Source organism: Schistocerca cancellata, chromosome 1, assembly GCF_023864275.1.
Source record: "Schistocerca cancellata isolate TAMUIC-IGC-003103 chromosome 1, iqSchCanc2.1, whole genome shotgun sequence".
NCBI classification, from domain to species: Eukaryota; Metazoa; Arthropoda; class Insecta; order Orthoptera; family Acrididae; genus Schistocerca; species Schistocerca cancellata.
In genome coordinates, this window is record NC_064626.1 from 524,028,367 (window position 1) to 524,046,441 (window position 18,075).

Consider the following 18,075-nt stretch of genomic DNA (forward strand, 5'->3'; position numbering starts at 1 on the left):
GCACTTGCCCACAAAAGGTAAAGGCCCCAAGTTCGAGTCTTGGTCTGGCGCACAGTTTTAATCTGCCATGAAGTTTCAATTTAGCTTATGATTTACCAGTTACAATTGTCAATCCTATCTTTTACTCTGCTTCTGAATCACTTTCCATATGTAATACCTCTTCCAGCTATTCTTCAATGCCTGTGTTAATCTATTATTTTAATCTTGTTGTGATCGTTGATTTAAGTTGTTATTTAGGCTCTGATGTATCTATTTTTGAGGTTTAATACTGATGTTTTCTGGTTTGCTTCCTTAATATTTAAATGTTTAACATTTTCATTACATCACCACTGCATTGTCAAAGATGACATTTACTCTGTACTCATACCTCACTCTCAATGTAAAACTTCTTTTTCAAAGTTGTTCATGAGTACTGTGTCTTCTCTGATGATGACAATCAGTTGAAGTGTGATCATGACCTTATAAGTCTAAAACTGGTAAACAAAGTAACTTAAAACTGTAGAACATGCACAATATTGTGTTTTTGATTTATAATTACAAAATGTAAATGAGGTACACAATATTACAGAACATATGCAAATACATGGAGTTTTTGAGAATGAGAAGGAAGACAGAGTGACAGCTGCTCTGGTTATTTGTAGAACATTCTTTCAGATAAAAAAAAAACTGGGTGACAATATCTTAAAACTGAAGATGACTAAGTAATGAACTGTTGTTGCCTTAGGTTCTAGTGTACAACAACATGGCCATTTAAGTTCAGACACAAATACATAACATTATTTACATTAAGACTTGAGAACACTGCAACTATTTTTGGAAAAATTGGTGAGGGAGAAAACTTCAACCAACCACACATTTTTTTAAACAACAATTTACTTTCAGTAATTAGTTTCTGGTCTGGGCCCAGCATCAAGCAGCAGTGAGGAAATCTTGTACAAATTTCTACCACTTATCCTATAATATAAAAAAGTATAAGTGATTAAATGATTTACAAAAGCTTTTACACTGTTCAACAACAGCTACATGTATACAGTTCTTTGACAAAATTATAAATTTCACAACCATTAATTTCAGGGGTTCTGAATTAAATAAAAAATATATCAAGAATATTGTGTTAATGTATGTAATGTACATTTTGTTAATGAATGGCAGCTGGAATTTTGGTAGCAACAGTTATTGTTACTACCAAAATTCCAGCTGCCATACATTAACAAAATAACAAGGAAAAACACAGGTAAGTAATAAAGTACATATAATAAGTAAGGGAAATGAATATACACACGAGGCAAAAGGGAAAACCTCACGATTCAAAGGTTCTTAAAAAAGTGGCCTCAAAAATAAATTAGAAACTTAGACAAAGCTCTCCCAAACAAGCTGATGTACATCTACATACACACACTGCATGGTGCACAGTGGAGGACACCTTGTACTAGTATTAGTCATTTCCTTTTTCATACTCTCAAATGGAGTAAGGGGAAAATGACTATCTGCAAGACTTCATACAGGCCCTAATTGTTTTCAAGGTCCTTACATGAAATGTATGTTGGTTGCAGAAGATTCATTCAGCAGACAGCCACAAACACTGGTTCTTTAAATTTTCCCAACAGTGTTTTGTGAAAGGAAAATCGTTTTCGCTCTTGAGATTCCCAACTGAATTCACAGAGCATTTCCATCATACTCACATGGTGATCAAATGAAATGACAACAAATCTAGCAGCACGCCCCTTAAATGTTTTGATGTTTTCCCTTAATTTGACCCAATGGGTATCACAAACATTTGAGCAGTAATTAAAAATGGGTTGCACTAATGTATTTAATTGATGTGACTGCATCTAGCAGCACATCACTAATACTGTATTGTAAAATTATAGGATTGTTTCTCCTACTCATCTGCATTAAGTTACATTTTCATACACATAGAGCAAGCTGCCATTCATCACACCAAATAGAAATCTTGTGCAATTCATCTTGTATTCTCCTACAGTCACTCAACAAAATTTTCCCATTCACTACAGCATTATCAGCAAACAGTTGCAGGTTGCTGCTCATTCCGTCCATCAGATTATTTATGTATATAGAGGACAACAGTGGTTTTTTCACACTTCCCTGGGGCATTCCTGATGTCACCCTCATCTCTGCTAAACACTCTTTCTTTTTGAACAATGTACTGTGTTATATTACTTAAAAAGTCTTTGAGCCACTCACTCACCTGAGATACTATTCTGTGTCCTCAGATCTTCATAAGTCTGCTGTAGGACAATGTGTCAAACACTTTCTGGAAACCTAGGTATGTGGAATCTGCCTGTTGCCCCCAATCCAAGGTTCACATGATACTGTGCAAGGAAAGGGCAAGCTGTGTTTTGTACGACGATGTTTTCTAAATCTGTGCTGATTTGTGGACAAAAGCTTCCCTGATTCAAGGAAATATATTATATTCAGTCTTAAAATATGCTCAAGAATTCTGCAGGAATTCTCTTAATTTTACAGGTCCATTCTTTTACCTTTTTTATATACAGAAGACATCTGCGCTCTTTCCCAATCACTTGGGACTTGATGCTAGGTGTGAGATCCATGATAAATGCAGGCTAAGCTGTAAAACCAAAGTAAGATTCCATCCAGACCTGGTGACTTATTTGTTTATAACGCTTTCATTTGCTTCTCAATGTCAGGGAGTTTTGTTTCTATGTCCTCCAAACAGGAGTGTGTGTAACAAATAAACGATGGTATATCTTTTTTTGATCCTCCTGCATTAATGACATAATTCAAAATGTCAGATTTCATTTTGCTATCTTCTAACTGCCACACCACACGGGTTGATGAGTAACTGAACAGAGGACTTCAACCTGCTTAGTGATCTCATGGAGGACAAAAATTTTCTCAGGTTGTTGACAAGATCTTTTGATGGAAGTTGTTGCATGCTTCGTGCATCTACGTTTTTTTAGATGTATGAGTTTTCATCAACTTTTAGCTGTTAACGTTTCTACATCCCTTTCAAACCTAGAGTGCAACAATCTCTATTTCCTCAGCATTTTCTGAAAATTTTTATTGAACCATGGTGCGTCCTTCCCATCCTTAATACACTAACTAGGCACGTGCTTCTCCAAAACGCAATCTACAATCAGATTAAACTTTGTCTATAATTCCTCTATTTCCATTATACTAAAGCTAAATGATAAAGGCAGCCATGCAGTATTAATTTAGGAAGATTATTAACTAAATAATAAATTGATTTCTTGAAAAATAACAAGAAAAGAGAAGTCAATTCCGATTCAAACCTTAAATTAAAGGGAGTAAAAAGGTCAAAGAATAATTTTGTTGTACTGTCCTGTAAAAATCTGGATACACATTAATGAGTCAATGAGACACAAAGCTGTCATCAAAGCTTACAATTCATAAAGTGAACTGCCTGTGGCATTCAATCATTAACTCGCAAGAAGTCCATTCTACAAAATTAGAAACAAACTTAATGACTTTCTCAATAAAGCTTACAAATTTGAAGAGAATTTTTGAGTAAGCTCTAGCTATGCGCTAGCAGTAATCAATGGCTCTCAAGAGATTCACATATTTTGATATGGGAAATCTCTATAAAAGTAACCAGTAAATGAGACAACTTCATTGGTTAAAAATAATCTGCTTAAATATAAAATGCCGTTTGTCAAATTACGAGTTTATTGAAATACTGACAATGGTGCTATTTAGCAACTACTTCAACTTTAATACTGAATATATCTAAAAATAAAGATGCTGTAACTTACCAAACGAAAGTGTTGGTATGTTGATAGGAGACAATAAAAAACACACAAACACACACACACAAATTTCGAGCTTTCGCAACCCAAGGTTGTTTCATCAGGAAAGATGGAAAAAGAGGGAAAGACGAAAGGATGTGGGTTTTAAGGGAGAGGGTAAGGAGTCATTCCAATCCAGGGAGTGGAAAGACTTACCTTAGGGGGAAGAAAGGACAGGTATGTGTGTGTGTGCGCGAGTGTATACCTGCCCTTTTCCCCCCTAAGGTAAGTCTTTCCACTCCCTGGATTGGAATGACTCCTTACCCTCTCCCTTAAAACCCACATCCTTTCGTCTTTCCCTCTCCTTCCCTCTATCCTGATGAAGCAACCTTAGGTTGCGAAAGCTCGAAATTTGTGTGTGTGTTTGTGTGTTTTTTATTGTCTCCTATCGCCATACCAACACTTTCTTTTGGTAAGTTACAGCATCTTTATTTTTAGATATATTTTTCCCACGTGGAATGTTTCCCTCTATTATATTCATATCATTGATAATGAATATTATATACAAGAAGATGGATTTGCAATGGACAGTTGTCTGGCTAATCTGCACACCAACATTTACATAAATCATTTGGAGTGGACATTTTTTGGTGCTTCTTTTGGGTCATCCACCCTCTGATTGGTTTGACACTGCCTGCAATGACTTCCTCTCTTCACCTCAGAATAATGCTTACACAAAATGTCCTCAACTACCTGTTGGATGTATTGCAATCACAATCTTACTCTACTGTTACTGACCTTTACAGCTCCCTCTGGTACCATGGATGTTATTCTGTGATGTCTGACTGTATTTTCTCATCCTGTTCTTTCTTTCTGACAGTTATTCTGTGGGGAACCTTCTCATTCCTTATCTTACCAGTTCACCTAATTTTCAACATCCTTCTACAGCACCATATCTCAAATGCTTTGATTCTATTCTGTTTCAGTTTTTCCACTGTCTATCATTTGCTTCCATTCAATGCTGCACTTCTAGCATACATTCTTATACATTAATTCTTCAAATTATAGGCAGCATTTGATACTAGAACACCTTTTGGCAAGGCATGCCTCTTTACCTGAGCTAGTCTGCTTTTTATGTCCTCCATGCTCTTTTATTTATCATACAAGGTAGCAGAGCTCCTTAACTACATTTAGTTTGTGTTTATCAATTTTGATGTTAAGTTTATTGCTTACCTAATTTCTGCTACTTCTGATTACTTTTGTCTTTCTTCAGTTTACTCTTAATCCATATTCTAATGTCATCAGAATTCATGCTAACAAACATCTCCTGTAATTCTTTATATTTGCTTAGGGTAGCAATGTCATCAGAAAATCTTATTATTTATGTCCTTTTACTCTGGATTTCTATCTCTCTCTTGAACCTTTGTTTCATTTCTGTAATTGCTTCTTCCATGTTCAGATTGAACATTAAGGCCAAAAGACTCTATCCCTGTTTACACCCTTCCTTATCTAAGCACTTCATTCTTGGTCTTTCATTCTTATTTTTTCCCTCCTGGTTCGTGTATATATTGCATATTACCTATCTTTTATAATGGCTAACATATTTTCCTGATAATTTTGAACAGTTTGCACTATTTTTCATTGTTGAATAATTTTTATATGTCAAAAAATTTTATGAGTTATCTTGATTTTTCTTCAGTCTCAATTACATTATCACGCACATCAGGACTGCCTCTATGGTACTTTTATCTTTCCTAAAGCCAAACTGATCATCACTTAAGAGATCCTCAATTGCCTTTTCCATTCTTCTGTATATTATTTTGTCAGCAACTTAGCTGCATGAGTTGTTAAGCTGACTGTGCAATAGTTACTGCATTTATCTGTTGTTACTATCTTCAGAATTGTGTGGATGATATTTTTCTGAAAGTCTGATGGTATGCCTCCAGTCTCTTAGATTCTCTTCACCAACTTGCTGAGTTTTTTATTGTGATTTACCCCAATGGTTTTAGAAATTTCAAAGGAACAAATTCAGAGCTAATACAGAAATAACCATAAAATTTAAATACAGTGCAACCGCATTTATGCATCCCTCACCTCTAAGTTTATTTGCACTTGTACGTTGTATATTGTGCACTTTTTTGGTTTTGCATGCAAAGTTACCCCAGTTTCATACTTTTCCATTTATACTTTTTTGCATTTTTATGCTATTATTTGTACTCACCACAGTCATTCTGTTGCCCTTATACAGGGTGAACACTAATAAAACCGACAAACCGCAGGAACAGTTTCCTGACTGGAAATGCAGGAAAAAAGTCCTATGAACATGTATCCAAAAATTAATGGTGTGCAAGCAACAACAACAAATCATCCCAGAAGACAGTACAGAGCTGCATCACGTCTACATCACACAGATGTTCAAGATGGCCTTCACGGAATGCAATGTCATGCAGGATACACATAATCATACTTTGGCATGCACCAGGTTGGCGGGTTTGTACAAAGGTTCATCTCAATATCCTGTAGTACTTGGTGCTCAAAATCTGGTGTATACACAGGTCATAATGTTTTGGATCATCAGTGCATACAGGCAATGTAGTAGTAGTAGTAGTAGTAGTAGTAGTAGTAGCAGCTAATAACAATACATGTAGTAATGAATACAAGGAATATAATAAATGTCAGCCTTATTAACGTTAAGCAATTCCCTCATTGTCCACAGTTCGTGGTCTTGCGATAGCATTCTCACTTCCCAAGCACAGGGTCCTGGGTTCGATTCCCAGCGGGGTCAGGGATTTTCACCTGCCCTGAGATGACTGGGCGTTGTTGCGTCATCTTCATCATCATCATTCACCCCCATTATGGTCGGAGGAAGGCAATGGCCATCCACCTCCATTAGGACCTCGCCTAGTATGGCGGTGCGGGTCTCCCGCATCATTCCCCTACCCTCTGTCAAGAAGCATGGGACTTCATTTCCAATTCCCTCATTATGTTATTGTGAAACATGAGTAGGCACATCTAAACAGAAACATATAATAACAGAATAGAAGGAATACATGTGGAGAAGAAGTTGACTGGATGGACGAAAACAGAGAAATAGTAGGGTAAGATTAGCTGTTGAGATGGAAAGAAGAAAACAGAAATTGAAAGCGATGAGAAAAGCATAAAAAGGGAAGCTATGCCGATGATAAATGATAAAGCTTTACTCTATACTTGAGAGCAGAAAGTGTTTTGGACAAGAAGAAAGTTAGAGGGTAATTTGTTTCACAATTGTATGAGGAAATGAAGAAGAAGATGGAGATAGTGAAAGATTTAGTGTTATGCAAGATGCTGGATGTATCCAATCTAGTACTGCGTGTAATGATAAGTATTTAGTATGTGAGGAGAGGTGTTGAGCACACCTGTGACTAAGAAACCAATGAAGTAAATACTGCACATGGAGACCATGTTGTCTAGCTGGTTGCATCAACCTGAGTACAGAAGGGCTGATGTGATCAAACAACAGAATGTTGCATACATACCGGTATCTTACGCAAGCATTCATTGCTAGCTCAAGTCATCTGGAGTTATCACCATTTTTGCTACGTTGAACTACATCACATTATTAAAAGTTTTGTACGACTAAATACTTGGACTAATTTTTGTTTAATTTGAAACAGAAATATTTTTCTAAAGTTTTGGATTGCATATAGGCAGGAGAGAGATTTACTGCAAGCTGCAACCATTTGTTCTTTCCAATTTAGACACTCATCCAAGATTATGCAAACATCTTTTACTGTTTTTTAAAGTGATAATTGGATGCCACTGAGAAGTATTGGAGGTACTGATTCACAAAAATGTCTGTTGATCAACTTTCAGTGAGGTGTGAGAATGACCTGCGACTTCTTAGGGCTTAGTTTAAGAACTCAGTTTTATGCCCATCATGATAGAAAACAATGACTGTCATTCATATTTGTTATATCATTTAAAATTGTTACAGCAGCAACAATGTTCACAGTGTTGGCACTTATATACAACAACACATTGTCTTCATAATCATATAAGTGGTAGTTACAAGAGGCACAGGATGAAGTCCTGGTTGGGTTGGACATTTTACATATTCCTGGAAACCAATATCTGTGCTAAACAATACACAGTCATTTATCAACATAGATTTTCTAACAAGACAGTAAGAACATAAAAACACTTCTAAAAAATCATGTGCAAAATGCATTGTGTTCTATTAATTCCTCTCAGATGTAACTGGAAACATCCTACACAAAAGCAACACAAAGATCAGATGGGTGTTAAGGAAATACAAAAACTATTTTTACAGTGTACTGACCTTAAAAGCAATTATATCATTCTTTTTTGGTTTTCCTTCCAGTTGAGGATAATGAAGTGGATCAATAGCATAAGGATTCATTTTCAGGCATGTCATATCAGCCTGATCCACTACTTGTGTACTCTGAAAATCACTTGTTCCTTCAGAATTTTTGTTGCTGTTCTGTTTTGAGACCGGCATTAAGGATTCTGATGCAGATCCAGAACTGTTGCACTGACTTTTTCGTTCAAATACAACAGGAACTGAATTCTGTTTTCCAAGAATTAAGAGCTTCTGTAAAGATTCCTTTGTGTTCATATTCAGATCAGCAGTGTTTAATGCCCACTGCTGATGTAAAGGAATTTGGTTTGGCAAAGATGTACTATCACTTTTAATTATACAGTTTTCAGGTGTACAATATTCAAAGCTATTTTTCGTGGGACAGTCCGTAACTTCAGTTTCTGGAGTCAGATCATGTGTACTCTCATCATTGACATTTGGTGATGCTTTAGAGTCACAGGTTTCTTCAGTTGTATTATTTCTCATATCCATATCATTACTCAAAGGTACCTCTTTATTGCTTGTACTTTCTTTTAAATTTTCACCCATTGCATCATCAAATCTTATGTGTTTCCTTGGTGGAATACTATACTGTGGAACTGTATGTTGTACGACCACAGATGGTAATGCAACAACACTGTCATTCTGGATTCCATTTCTCTTTCTGTGTTTCCTTACACGGACCCTCTTACGCTTAGGCTTTGTGCCAATGGTTGTGTTGGTGACATTGTCTAGGTGGTTTCCCAGGGCAGAATCATAAATACTGGTACTGTCCTGCGACAGAAAGTCTGCAACTTCTCTAATCTTACACCCACCAATAAAATTTGGAGTACTACTTACAGCTCTGTCTACAAAATCTGAACCTCCATAGTCTTTACTGTCACAGTCTTCTATGCCACTATTCACTACACCATCAATATTTTGGCATGTTAATGAAGATCCATTTTTGCACTTTTGAGCTCCTTTAGAACAACTAGTTAAAAATGTCGTGTCAGATGTGAATTCACAACTTAATGATAAACTTTGGTCTTGTGCCACATCTGTTTCTGCATCACTTTGGTTGAGTTTTTTATTACGTTTTTTCAGGTCTGTGGGATGTAGATGTTCTGAATCAAGACTCTTGTGGGCATCCAGTGATGCTAAGTCACTTTTTCTTTTTTTCTTATGTTTCTTGAGGCCTTTGGCAGTTTCTTGTTCATCGTGGTCACTTATGTTTTCAGGCGAATTGTGGCACACCACCTCAGATACAACTTTGTCCTCTGTAACATCTCCATTAATTTCAACAGCTTTGTTTCTCTTTTTCTTTCTGTTAGCTTTATTGTCAAAACGTATGCCATCACTGTTTTTCTTCTCAAGCTCATCTTGAAGGGGTTCTATACTACCGCCATTGAGGACTTCCTTTTTTACTCTTTCTTTCTTTCGTTTACATTTTTTTTGATAGTGAATTTCAGGTTCAAGATCCTGTTGTAAAACATTTACACTGTTGGTAAACTTGCTCTTATCAATTTCTTCACGTTTTCTCTTCTTGCCTCGGGCTTCATGAAATGATGCTTTACCTATATGGGACACACAAGAGTTGTTGATCTTCTCATTCTGGTACAAATCTTGAGAGTCAAAATTCTCTGAACTGTCAGTCTTGTTATTTTTTCTGGATTCTTGCTCAGGGTGAATCTCTTGTCCCAGATACTCTACTTCTTTATTGCTCTTTGTAAGATGGTCAGTTGTGGAACAGCTCTCCCTACCGTGGAAGTGAAAGGCTTTCAAGACTCTGTAACAAAATAATAAAAAATAGTTCTAGGATTATTTATTCAAAATGTTCACAAAGTGATAAGAAAGTTAAACTAATTGAGAACAGATTTTGTAACATTATAATCATTTTAGAAATTGCAGCTTAAAAAATTGCAACTTAAAAAAGAAAGCTTATATAACTGGTATTGAGAAGCAGCTGTAAAGTAATAAATATCCCTAAAATATTTTGGACTATTACATGCTTTCAGTTTCCATTGTCTACTTTGGATAAGTTATTTCTTACATTTTTTTTTTTTTCAAAATTCTGAATCAAGAGTCTTGTGAGTATCCAGCGATACTAAGTCATTTTTTCTTTTTTCCTTGTGGTTCCTGAGGCTCTTGGTAGTTTCTTGTTCATTGTGGTCACTTATTTTTTCAAGTGAATTGACTTTGTCTTCTGTAACATTTCAATTAATTTCACCAGCTATTCTTATTCTTTCTGTTAGCTTTATTGTCAAAGTCTATGCCATCACTGTTTTTCTCCTCAAGTTCATTTTGAATGTATTCTATACTACTGCCACTGAGGACTTCCTCCTTTAGTCGAGATGGACACCACAATGGTGCCCACATGAACCAGCTCTGATTTAGGTGTATTTTCTTTGGGAACAAGTTGCCACAAACAGTCAATATTTGGAGCCGCATAAGCTTAAAGTGTTTAGTAGTGCAGTGTGTTACTGGTTAGATTCAAGACTTTGTAAACTATGTAACAAACATCATCAGAGTTTTGAAGTGTGTTTGCTCGCAGCATACATGAACAAGCGGCTAACATCTACGTCTACATCTACATGGATACTCTGCAAATCGCATTTAAGAGCCTAGCAGAGGGTTCATTGAATCACCTTCACAATTCTCTATTATTACAATCTTGTACAGCTTGTGGAAAGAACGAGCACCTATACCTTTCCGTACGAGCTCTGATTTCCATTATTTTATTGTGGTGATTGTTTCTCCCTAAGTAGGTCGGTGACAACAAAATATTTTTGCATTTGGAGGAGAAAGTTGATGATTGGAATTTCGCGAGAAGATTCCCTCGCAACGAAAAACACCTTTCTTTTAATCATGTCCAGCCCAAACCCTGCCCATCATTTCAGTGACACTCCCTCCCATATTTTGTGATAATACAAAACGTACTGCCCTTCTTTGAACTTTTTCGATGTACTCCGTCAGTTCTATGTGGTCAGGATCCCACACCGCGCAGCAGTATTTTAGAAGGGGATAGACAGGCGTAGTGTAGGCAGTCTCCCTAGTAGACCTGTTACATTTTCTAAGTGTCCTGCCAATAAAATGCAGTCTTTGGTTAGCGTTCCCCGCAACATTCTCTATGTGTTCCTTCCAATGTAAGTTGTTCGTAACTGTAAGTTCTAGGTATTTAGTTGAATTTACGGTCTTTAGATTTGACTGCTTTATTGTGTAACTGAAGTTTAACGAATTACTTTTAGCACTCATGTGGACGACCTCACACTTTTCATTATTTAGGGGTCAACTGCCAATTTCGCACCACTCAGATATCTTTTGTAAATCGTTTTGAAATTTGTTTTGATCTTCTGATGACTTTATTAGTTGATAAACAACAGCGTCATCTGCAAACAACCTAAGACAGCCTCTCAGATTGTCTCCCGATCATTTATATACATAAGGAACAGCAAAGGGCCACTATTATAAGCATCTTGCATTGAAGTCCGCACTAAATTTCAAGCTTCTGTGAAAGATTGCCAATCTTGGGGGTTTGCATCTGTTTAAATTTGGCATGTTTGTTTCACTGTTTCTGCAACAGTGTTCTGATCCGTTTTGTGTACCATGGAGGATCAGCTCCATTGTTTGTTAATTTATTTGGTATAAATCTCTCAATTGCAGCTGATACTATTTCTTTGAATTCAAGCCACATCTGGTCTTCACTTATAATATTAATTTGGAAGGAGTAGAGATTGTCTCTCAGGAAGGCATCTAGTGAATTTTTATTTGCTTTTTTGAGTAGCTACATATTTTTCATTTATTTTATCTCGCTATGACATCCCATGTTCACCAATCCCTGTATCCGTTCTGATGCTTGTTATTACCTCAGGATTATTTGTTGCTAAGAGGTCAAGCGTGTTTTCACAACCGTTTACTATTAGCGTGGGCTATGAACTAACTGCTCAAAATAATTTTCAGAGAATGCATTTAGCACCATTTCGGATGATGTTTTATGCGTACCTTTTGAATTAAACATGGGTTTTCACCAACTTATTGAGGGTAAATTAAAGTAACCACCAACTATAATCGTATGAGTCGGGTATGTGTTCAAAATCAAACTGAAGTTTTCTTTGAACATTTCGGCAACTGTATGATCTGAATTGGGAGATCGGTAAAAGGATCCAATTACTGTTTTATTTCAGTTGCCAAAAATGACCTCTGCCCATACTAACTCACAGGAACTATCTACTTCAATTTTGCGACAAGATAAGCTACTTCCAACAGTAAACAAACACGCCACCACCAACCATGTTTAACCTATCCTTTCCGAACACAGTTGGGTTCTTTGCAAAAATTTTGGCTGAGCTTTTGTCCAGCTTTAAGTGCCTATAACAATTTGAGCATTGATGCTTTCTATTAGCGCTTGGAGCTCTGGTACTTTCCCAAGACAGCTATAACAATTTACAACTGTTAGTATGCTTCCTGTATCTACATTCTTCCTGTGTTCGACGTGCACCCTTTGAGACTGAATGGTCTAGCATCCTTCATATTTCACCACTTCAGCAGGTGTGTTGTGATAACTACACTGTGCGTCATCAACAGTACCTGGGACACCGTGTTGCATCAGGATCTGTGGCCACTAGCTGACTTCCTTGTCAGCTACAGCTGCAAGCACCATTAGGGACTTCAGCCAACAGCATCTTATCAACAAAATTCTAGAGGCATGCAGCCAAAACAGTGTGTTCCTTTGTGGTAAAAACTGAGAAGACAATGTCATAAGACAGAAAGTGAGTGCTGGCACCTTGACAGTTATGCTGACAGATGATGTAATACAGGATATTTACCAACCATTGAATATGGTTGCTACGACAACATCGTCAATTTCCTTCAAGAAGCGAAGGAAGTTCCCATTGCCGTAATAAATGAACTGATGCAGAAAGGGTCCAAACGGGTCATGTTTTTGTCCAGGTTGCTTGGACAGATACAAGAACTGTGAGAGGAGAATGAAAGATTACATCAAGAAATCTCCGAATCATATTTGGGAATACTGAAACCCCTTGTTGAGCTTCTAGAGCATGAGAGCTCCAACTTGACAGAAAAAGCAAGTATGTATATTCCTTCATATCCCATTATAGCTGTTTCACAAAAACCAATGCTAAGTACAACAGCTAGATCCACTGAGAACACAGATGTGAAGAAGAAACTGACTGATGTAATAAATCCAAGGATGGATAAGACTAGGATCTAACTGATATGGCCAGACATTAGCACTGTCCTAGTGGAAACAGAAAATGATGATTACTGTAAAAAGCTTAAAGAGGAAGCAAATCAGATATGTAGCATTAAATGTGAGCCACTGAAAAAGAAGAGGTATCTATTAATTGTGTGCAATGTGCTCAAGGAAGTGGACAACACTGACCTTTTCGAAGATATTTATGAGCTTAACTTGTCTGGGCATAAGCAAAAAAAGGAGTTTGAAGACAAGGTATGAAACCTATGTCAGTCACATAATGAAAGTTACTTCCCATGTTCGTAAGCTTCTGCACCAAAAAGAAAACATGTATGTCATTTTCCATGCTTTAGGAATAAATAAGTACGTTGACATGCCCAAATTTTATAAATGCTGTGACTTAGGTCACATCAAGAATATCTGTAAGTGTAAGGAGAGAATGTGCTCCCACTGTGGAGCAGAGGGCCACCAGAAAAGTGTAAGCACAAAAATCAACAAGAAACCTGTCACATTCCTTGTCGCAACAGGAACATTTTGTGACTCACCTGTGAAAGAATGTGCAACCTATGCTATGCTTTTAGAATGTGAAATAGCTAGAACAGACTATGTATCCATCTAAAACACAAGCAATACAGTGGTCAACTCCGTATCAAATCTATGTAAAGCAAGAAGCAGAAGGTATGATGCACAGGAAAAGGAGGTGCAAGAACCTGTCAACAGTAGCCAGAAATTAGCATCATGCCATAGCCTGGCATCAGCAACTTGGGATTATACTGCCAGGAAGACGAGTGTCACATTTTGATGACATTTGAGCACCAATTATTAAAGAGTTTATTGTGCATTTCATAGATGACATAATACTACAGAAAAGATTAGAGACAGCAGTTGCAAAGTAACTTAGATGACAGGCTCTTAAATGGATAATAACCCAGGAAAAGATGTGTTGCACGAGAAATGAACTTGAGCTACAGAAATTTAGTGCAAGTGTAGCTGAACATTCGGGAAGCTTTAACACGGACCGTATAACTCATAATGATCTGTCCTCAAGATAAGAAGGCACTTCCTCATCAAGTGCGAAATCACACCAGATGAAGTTCGTGAACTTTGTTCAAGGACAGACCTTGTGGGGAACATCTGCATCAACCGAAGCTGCGGAGGCTGCTGATGAAAGAGATGTTCCTGGTGCAGTAACACCTGCAATAGGAGGCTTCTCGATTTGGCATCCATCCAACTCAACACTTCATCTACATGGAAATCCTGCCAAAGAGTATGATAAAGATGGGGATGATCATGATAACATCAACACCACATCTGCAGTGGGAGTAGACGCCCATGGAGCTTCGATATTATGTGCAGAGCCTACCCTGTTTCAATGTGGAGTGTGGTGACTGTGATAATACTGATGAGTACGAGAATCACACAACATTGAAATGCAGTGAAAATCAGATCCTTCTGTCAAATACAAAAAATATTTCTTGCAATTTGAGCCTTACTAAAAATGATTTTCAATTGCAATCTGACAAAATTTATAATAATTTAAAAGTTAATGTCCAGTTAAGTCATTCGGAGGATCCCAGTGTACTGCAAGTTGCTCTTAGACATTTTTCAGAGTTGGGCATCCTAAATATAAAATCTATTATGTATCCTGTACCCGGGGCATTAGGCAGGACTCTTTTGAGAGTAATTAATTCACCAACAGAGTTTAAACCATTATGTGACCTCCTTCAGCAGGCATTCATGAGAATAGATGAACCATTCGACTTTGGCCATTTATAAGTGGACTTTGCAAATGTATGAACAAGTTTTCTTCAACCCACCCCTCTCCTCTCCAAAGTGCTTTGTTCAGACTCAAAACACATAAAAGGATAAATTACTAAAGATAAATGCTAGTCGAAGTAAAGTGGCAGTGACTGAAATACAAAAACTATTTGATGTGCTGAATGTTGACATAGTGTATTTGCAAGAACCACGCCGTACAATTGTTAAGCTCCCACATTTTCCTGTGGATATGGTAACAGTAACCGGTCACAGTGAGGCAATGTCTGCCATTGGCCCTACAATTGGGAAATTCACTGTGACAAAGACGGCACTGCTGTGTGAGAAGCACATGGTCACAGCAGAAGTGATGGATGTGCTGACAAAGTTTGTTGTAGTAAGCATATACATGCAGTATTCTCATCCCATCATACCTTATGCAGATAAGCTCTGGGTGATCGCTCTATATGGACAAGGTGCATGTCTCCTTGTGTTAACAGATGCAAATGTAAAATCCTCTCTGTGGCACAGGATGCAAACTGACAAATGTGGTGAGATACTAGAGGAGGCACTACAGGAGCTGCACCTCATTGTTTTAAATCTAGAAGGCCAGCTGAGCACATCTGAGGGAATAGTAGATGGCACTTTAGCAAATGGCATGACAGCAACTAAGATTAAGAGTTGTCAGGTATTAAAGAACCTAACATCTAGTGACCATGATGCAATTTTGATTAAAGCGGTTATAACAATAACACAAGGAGACAAGCAGAGGAAAGCAGGATTGGGTTAGACATCAGGAAAACAGATTGGAATGGCTTAGTTACCTACACTGCAGCATTTCCAATGGAACTGCTTCCAGTACATGTATACTTGGGTGCTAACTCTTGCAAAGATCGCAAGATATTTACATTCCTAATAAAAAGGTAAACAGTCAGGCTACAATCCCTCGGAGCCCAGAATGTTCCATGCTGAGGCGAATGGTAAGATCAAGAAGAAAATTTAGGGCAATCAGAGGTCACTGCTAGCTCCATGAATACAGGGCAACTAAGGTGTGCTACAAAAAATTGCTCCACAAAACTAAAAGAATACACGGGAGAAATTTCTACAAAGGCGACTGCAGTTTGACATATGGGGAAGACTATAAATTATTGACTGAAAAAGTTAAGGGCCCTTCTGTCATGCCCACAATTCGTAAAGAGGAAGGCTCAATGATGGGTGGATGGAGTCAGCGGGATATCTGCTAACCGTCCTACTTCCTGATGATAATACAGACACAGATACTGAAATACACACACAACATAGAAGTGAACTAGATAATGAATACAACAATCAGACATCGGTGATACCTTTCGCTCAAGAAGAAGTTGCTGTCGAAATTTCCATGCTCAAAACTGAAAAGGCTGAAATGGCTCTAAGCACTATGGGACTTAACTCAAAACTGAAAAGGGACCTGGTCCGGGTGGTGTCTACCCTGAGATCATATGGATGGTAGGTCCATAGATAATACCATATTTGACAGCATTACTATATGAGGCATTGCAAATAGGTAGGATCCCAGTGATATGGAAAACAGCTAGAGCATTAGTAATTAAAAAGTGCAAAGATAAACAATCTGCATCACCAAAAAGCTATAGACCTAGTCACTTACTGAATGCCTTGGCCGAAGTTCAGGAATGGTTGTTCTGTGATCAAATATAGGTGCACAGGAAGCTCTCGGGTCTAAACTAGTGTCAGTATGGATTCAGAAACGGGATGTCTATAGATGATAGGGTTAACAGACCTCTTTAGATTGTAGAAAATACAATAGTGAAGTACGCAGTCATGCTCACGATTGACATGGCAGATGCATTCGAAAATCTTTGGTGGACTGCAATATTCGCACACTTTTGATATCTCAGGGTCCCCAAATGTCTGTATAAGAGCTTTGTAGATTATTGCAGTGGGTGCAGTATTCAGTAGCTTGTGGGGCAGAACAATGTAATCAGAAAGGTTACCAAAGGCTTTTCTCAAGGCTCCATAAAGTGGTCCACTATTCTGGGAGCTCAGAACTGCCGAGCCTTGGTTGGAGCAATGGTGTATTAAAGTAAACGTCAACAAGTGCGAAGCAGATATGTTTACACGCAGACCGGAACTACTGTGCAAACATCAACACAGTAGACAGATAACGCTACGAGGTGCATTCAAGTTCTAAGGCCTCCGATTTTTTTTTCTAATTAACTACTCACCCGAAATCGATGAAACTGGCGTTACTTCTTGACGTAATCGCCCCGCAGACGTACACATTTTTCACAACGCTGACGCCATGATTCCATGGCAGTGGCGAAGGCTTCTTTAGGAGTCTGTTTTGACCACTGGAAAATCGCTGAGGCAATAGCAGCACAGCTGGTGAATGTGGGGCCACGGAGAGTGTCTTTCATTGTTGGAAAAAGCCAAAAGTCACTAGGAGAGCCAGGTCAGGTGAGTAGGGAGCATGAGGAATCACTTCAAAGTTGTTATCACGAAGAAACTGTTGCGTAACGTTAGCTCGATGTGCGGGTGCGTTGTCTTGGTGAAACAGCACACGCGCAGCCCTTCCCGGACGTTTTTGTTGCAGTGCAGGAAGGAATTTGTTCTTCAAAACATTTTCGTAGGATGCACCTGTTACCGTAGTGCCCTTTGGAACGCAATGGGTAAGGATTACGCCCTCGCTGTCCCAGAACATGGACACCATCATTTTTTCAGCACTGGCGGTTACCCGAAATTTTTTTGGTGGCGGTGAATCTGTGTGCCTCCATTGAGCTGACTGGCGCTTTGTTTCTGGATTGAAAAATGGCATCCACGTCTCATCCATTGTCACAACCGACGAAAAGAAAGTCCCATTCATGCTGTCGTTGCGCGTCAACATTGCTTGGCGACATGCCACACGGGCAGCCATGTGGTCGTCTGTCAGCATTCGTGGCACCCACCTGGATGATACTTTTTGCATTTTCAGGTCGTCATGCAGGATTGTGTGCACAGAACCCACAGAAATGCTAACTCTGGAGGCGATCTGTTCAACAGTCATT

At 38.1% G+C, this 18,075-nt stretch overlaps 1 protein-coding gene across 1 annotated transcript in view; it reads right to left on the bottom strand.

The window, feature by feature from the left end:
- The window catches only part of LOC126179242 (uncharacterized), a 54,840-nt gene that overhangs the window by 13,141 nt on the left and 23,624 nt on the right, over nucleotides 1-18,075 (bottom strand). The window contains exon 2 of the mRNA XM_049924593.1: nucleotides 8,047-9,853. Coding sequence (XP_049780550.1) covers nucleotides 8,047-9,853 — 1,807 coding nt within the window. The remainder of the gene's footprint in view (nucleotides 1-8,046; nucleotides 9,854-18,075) is intronic.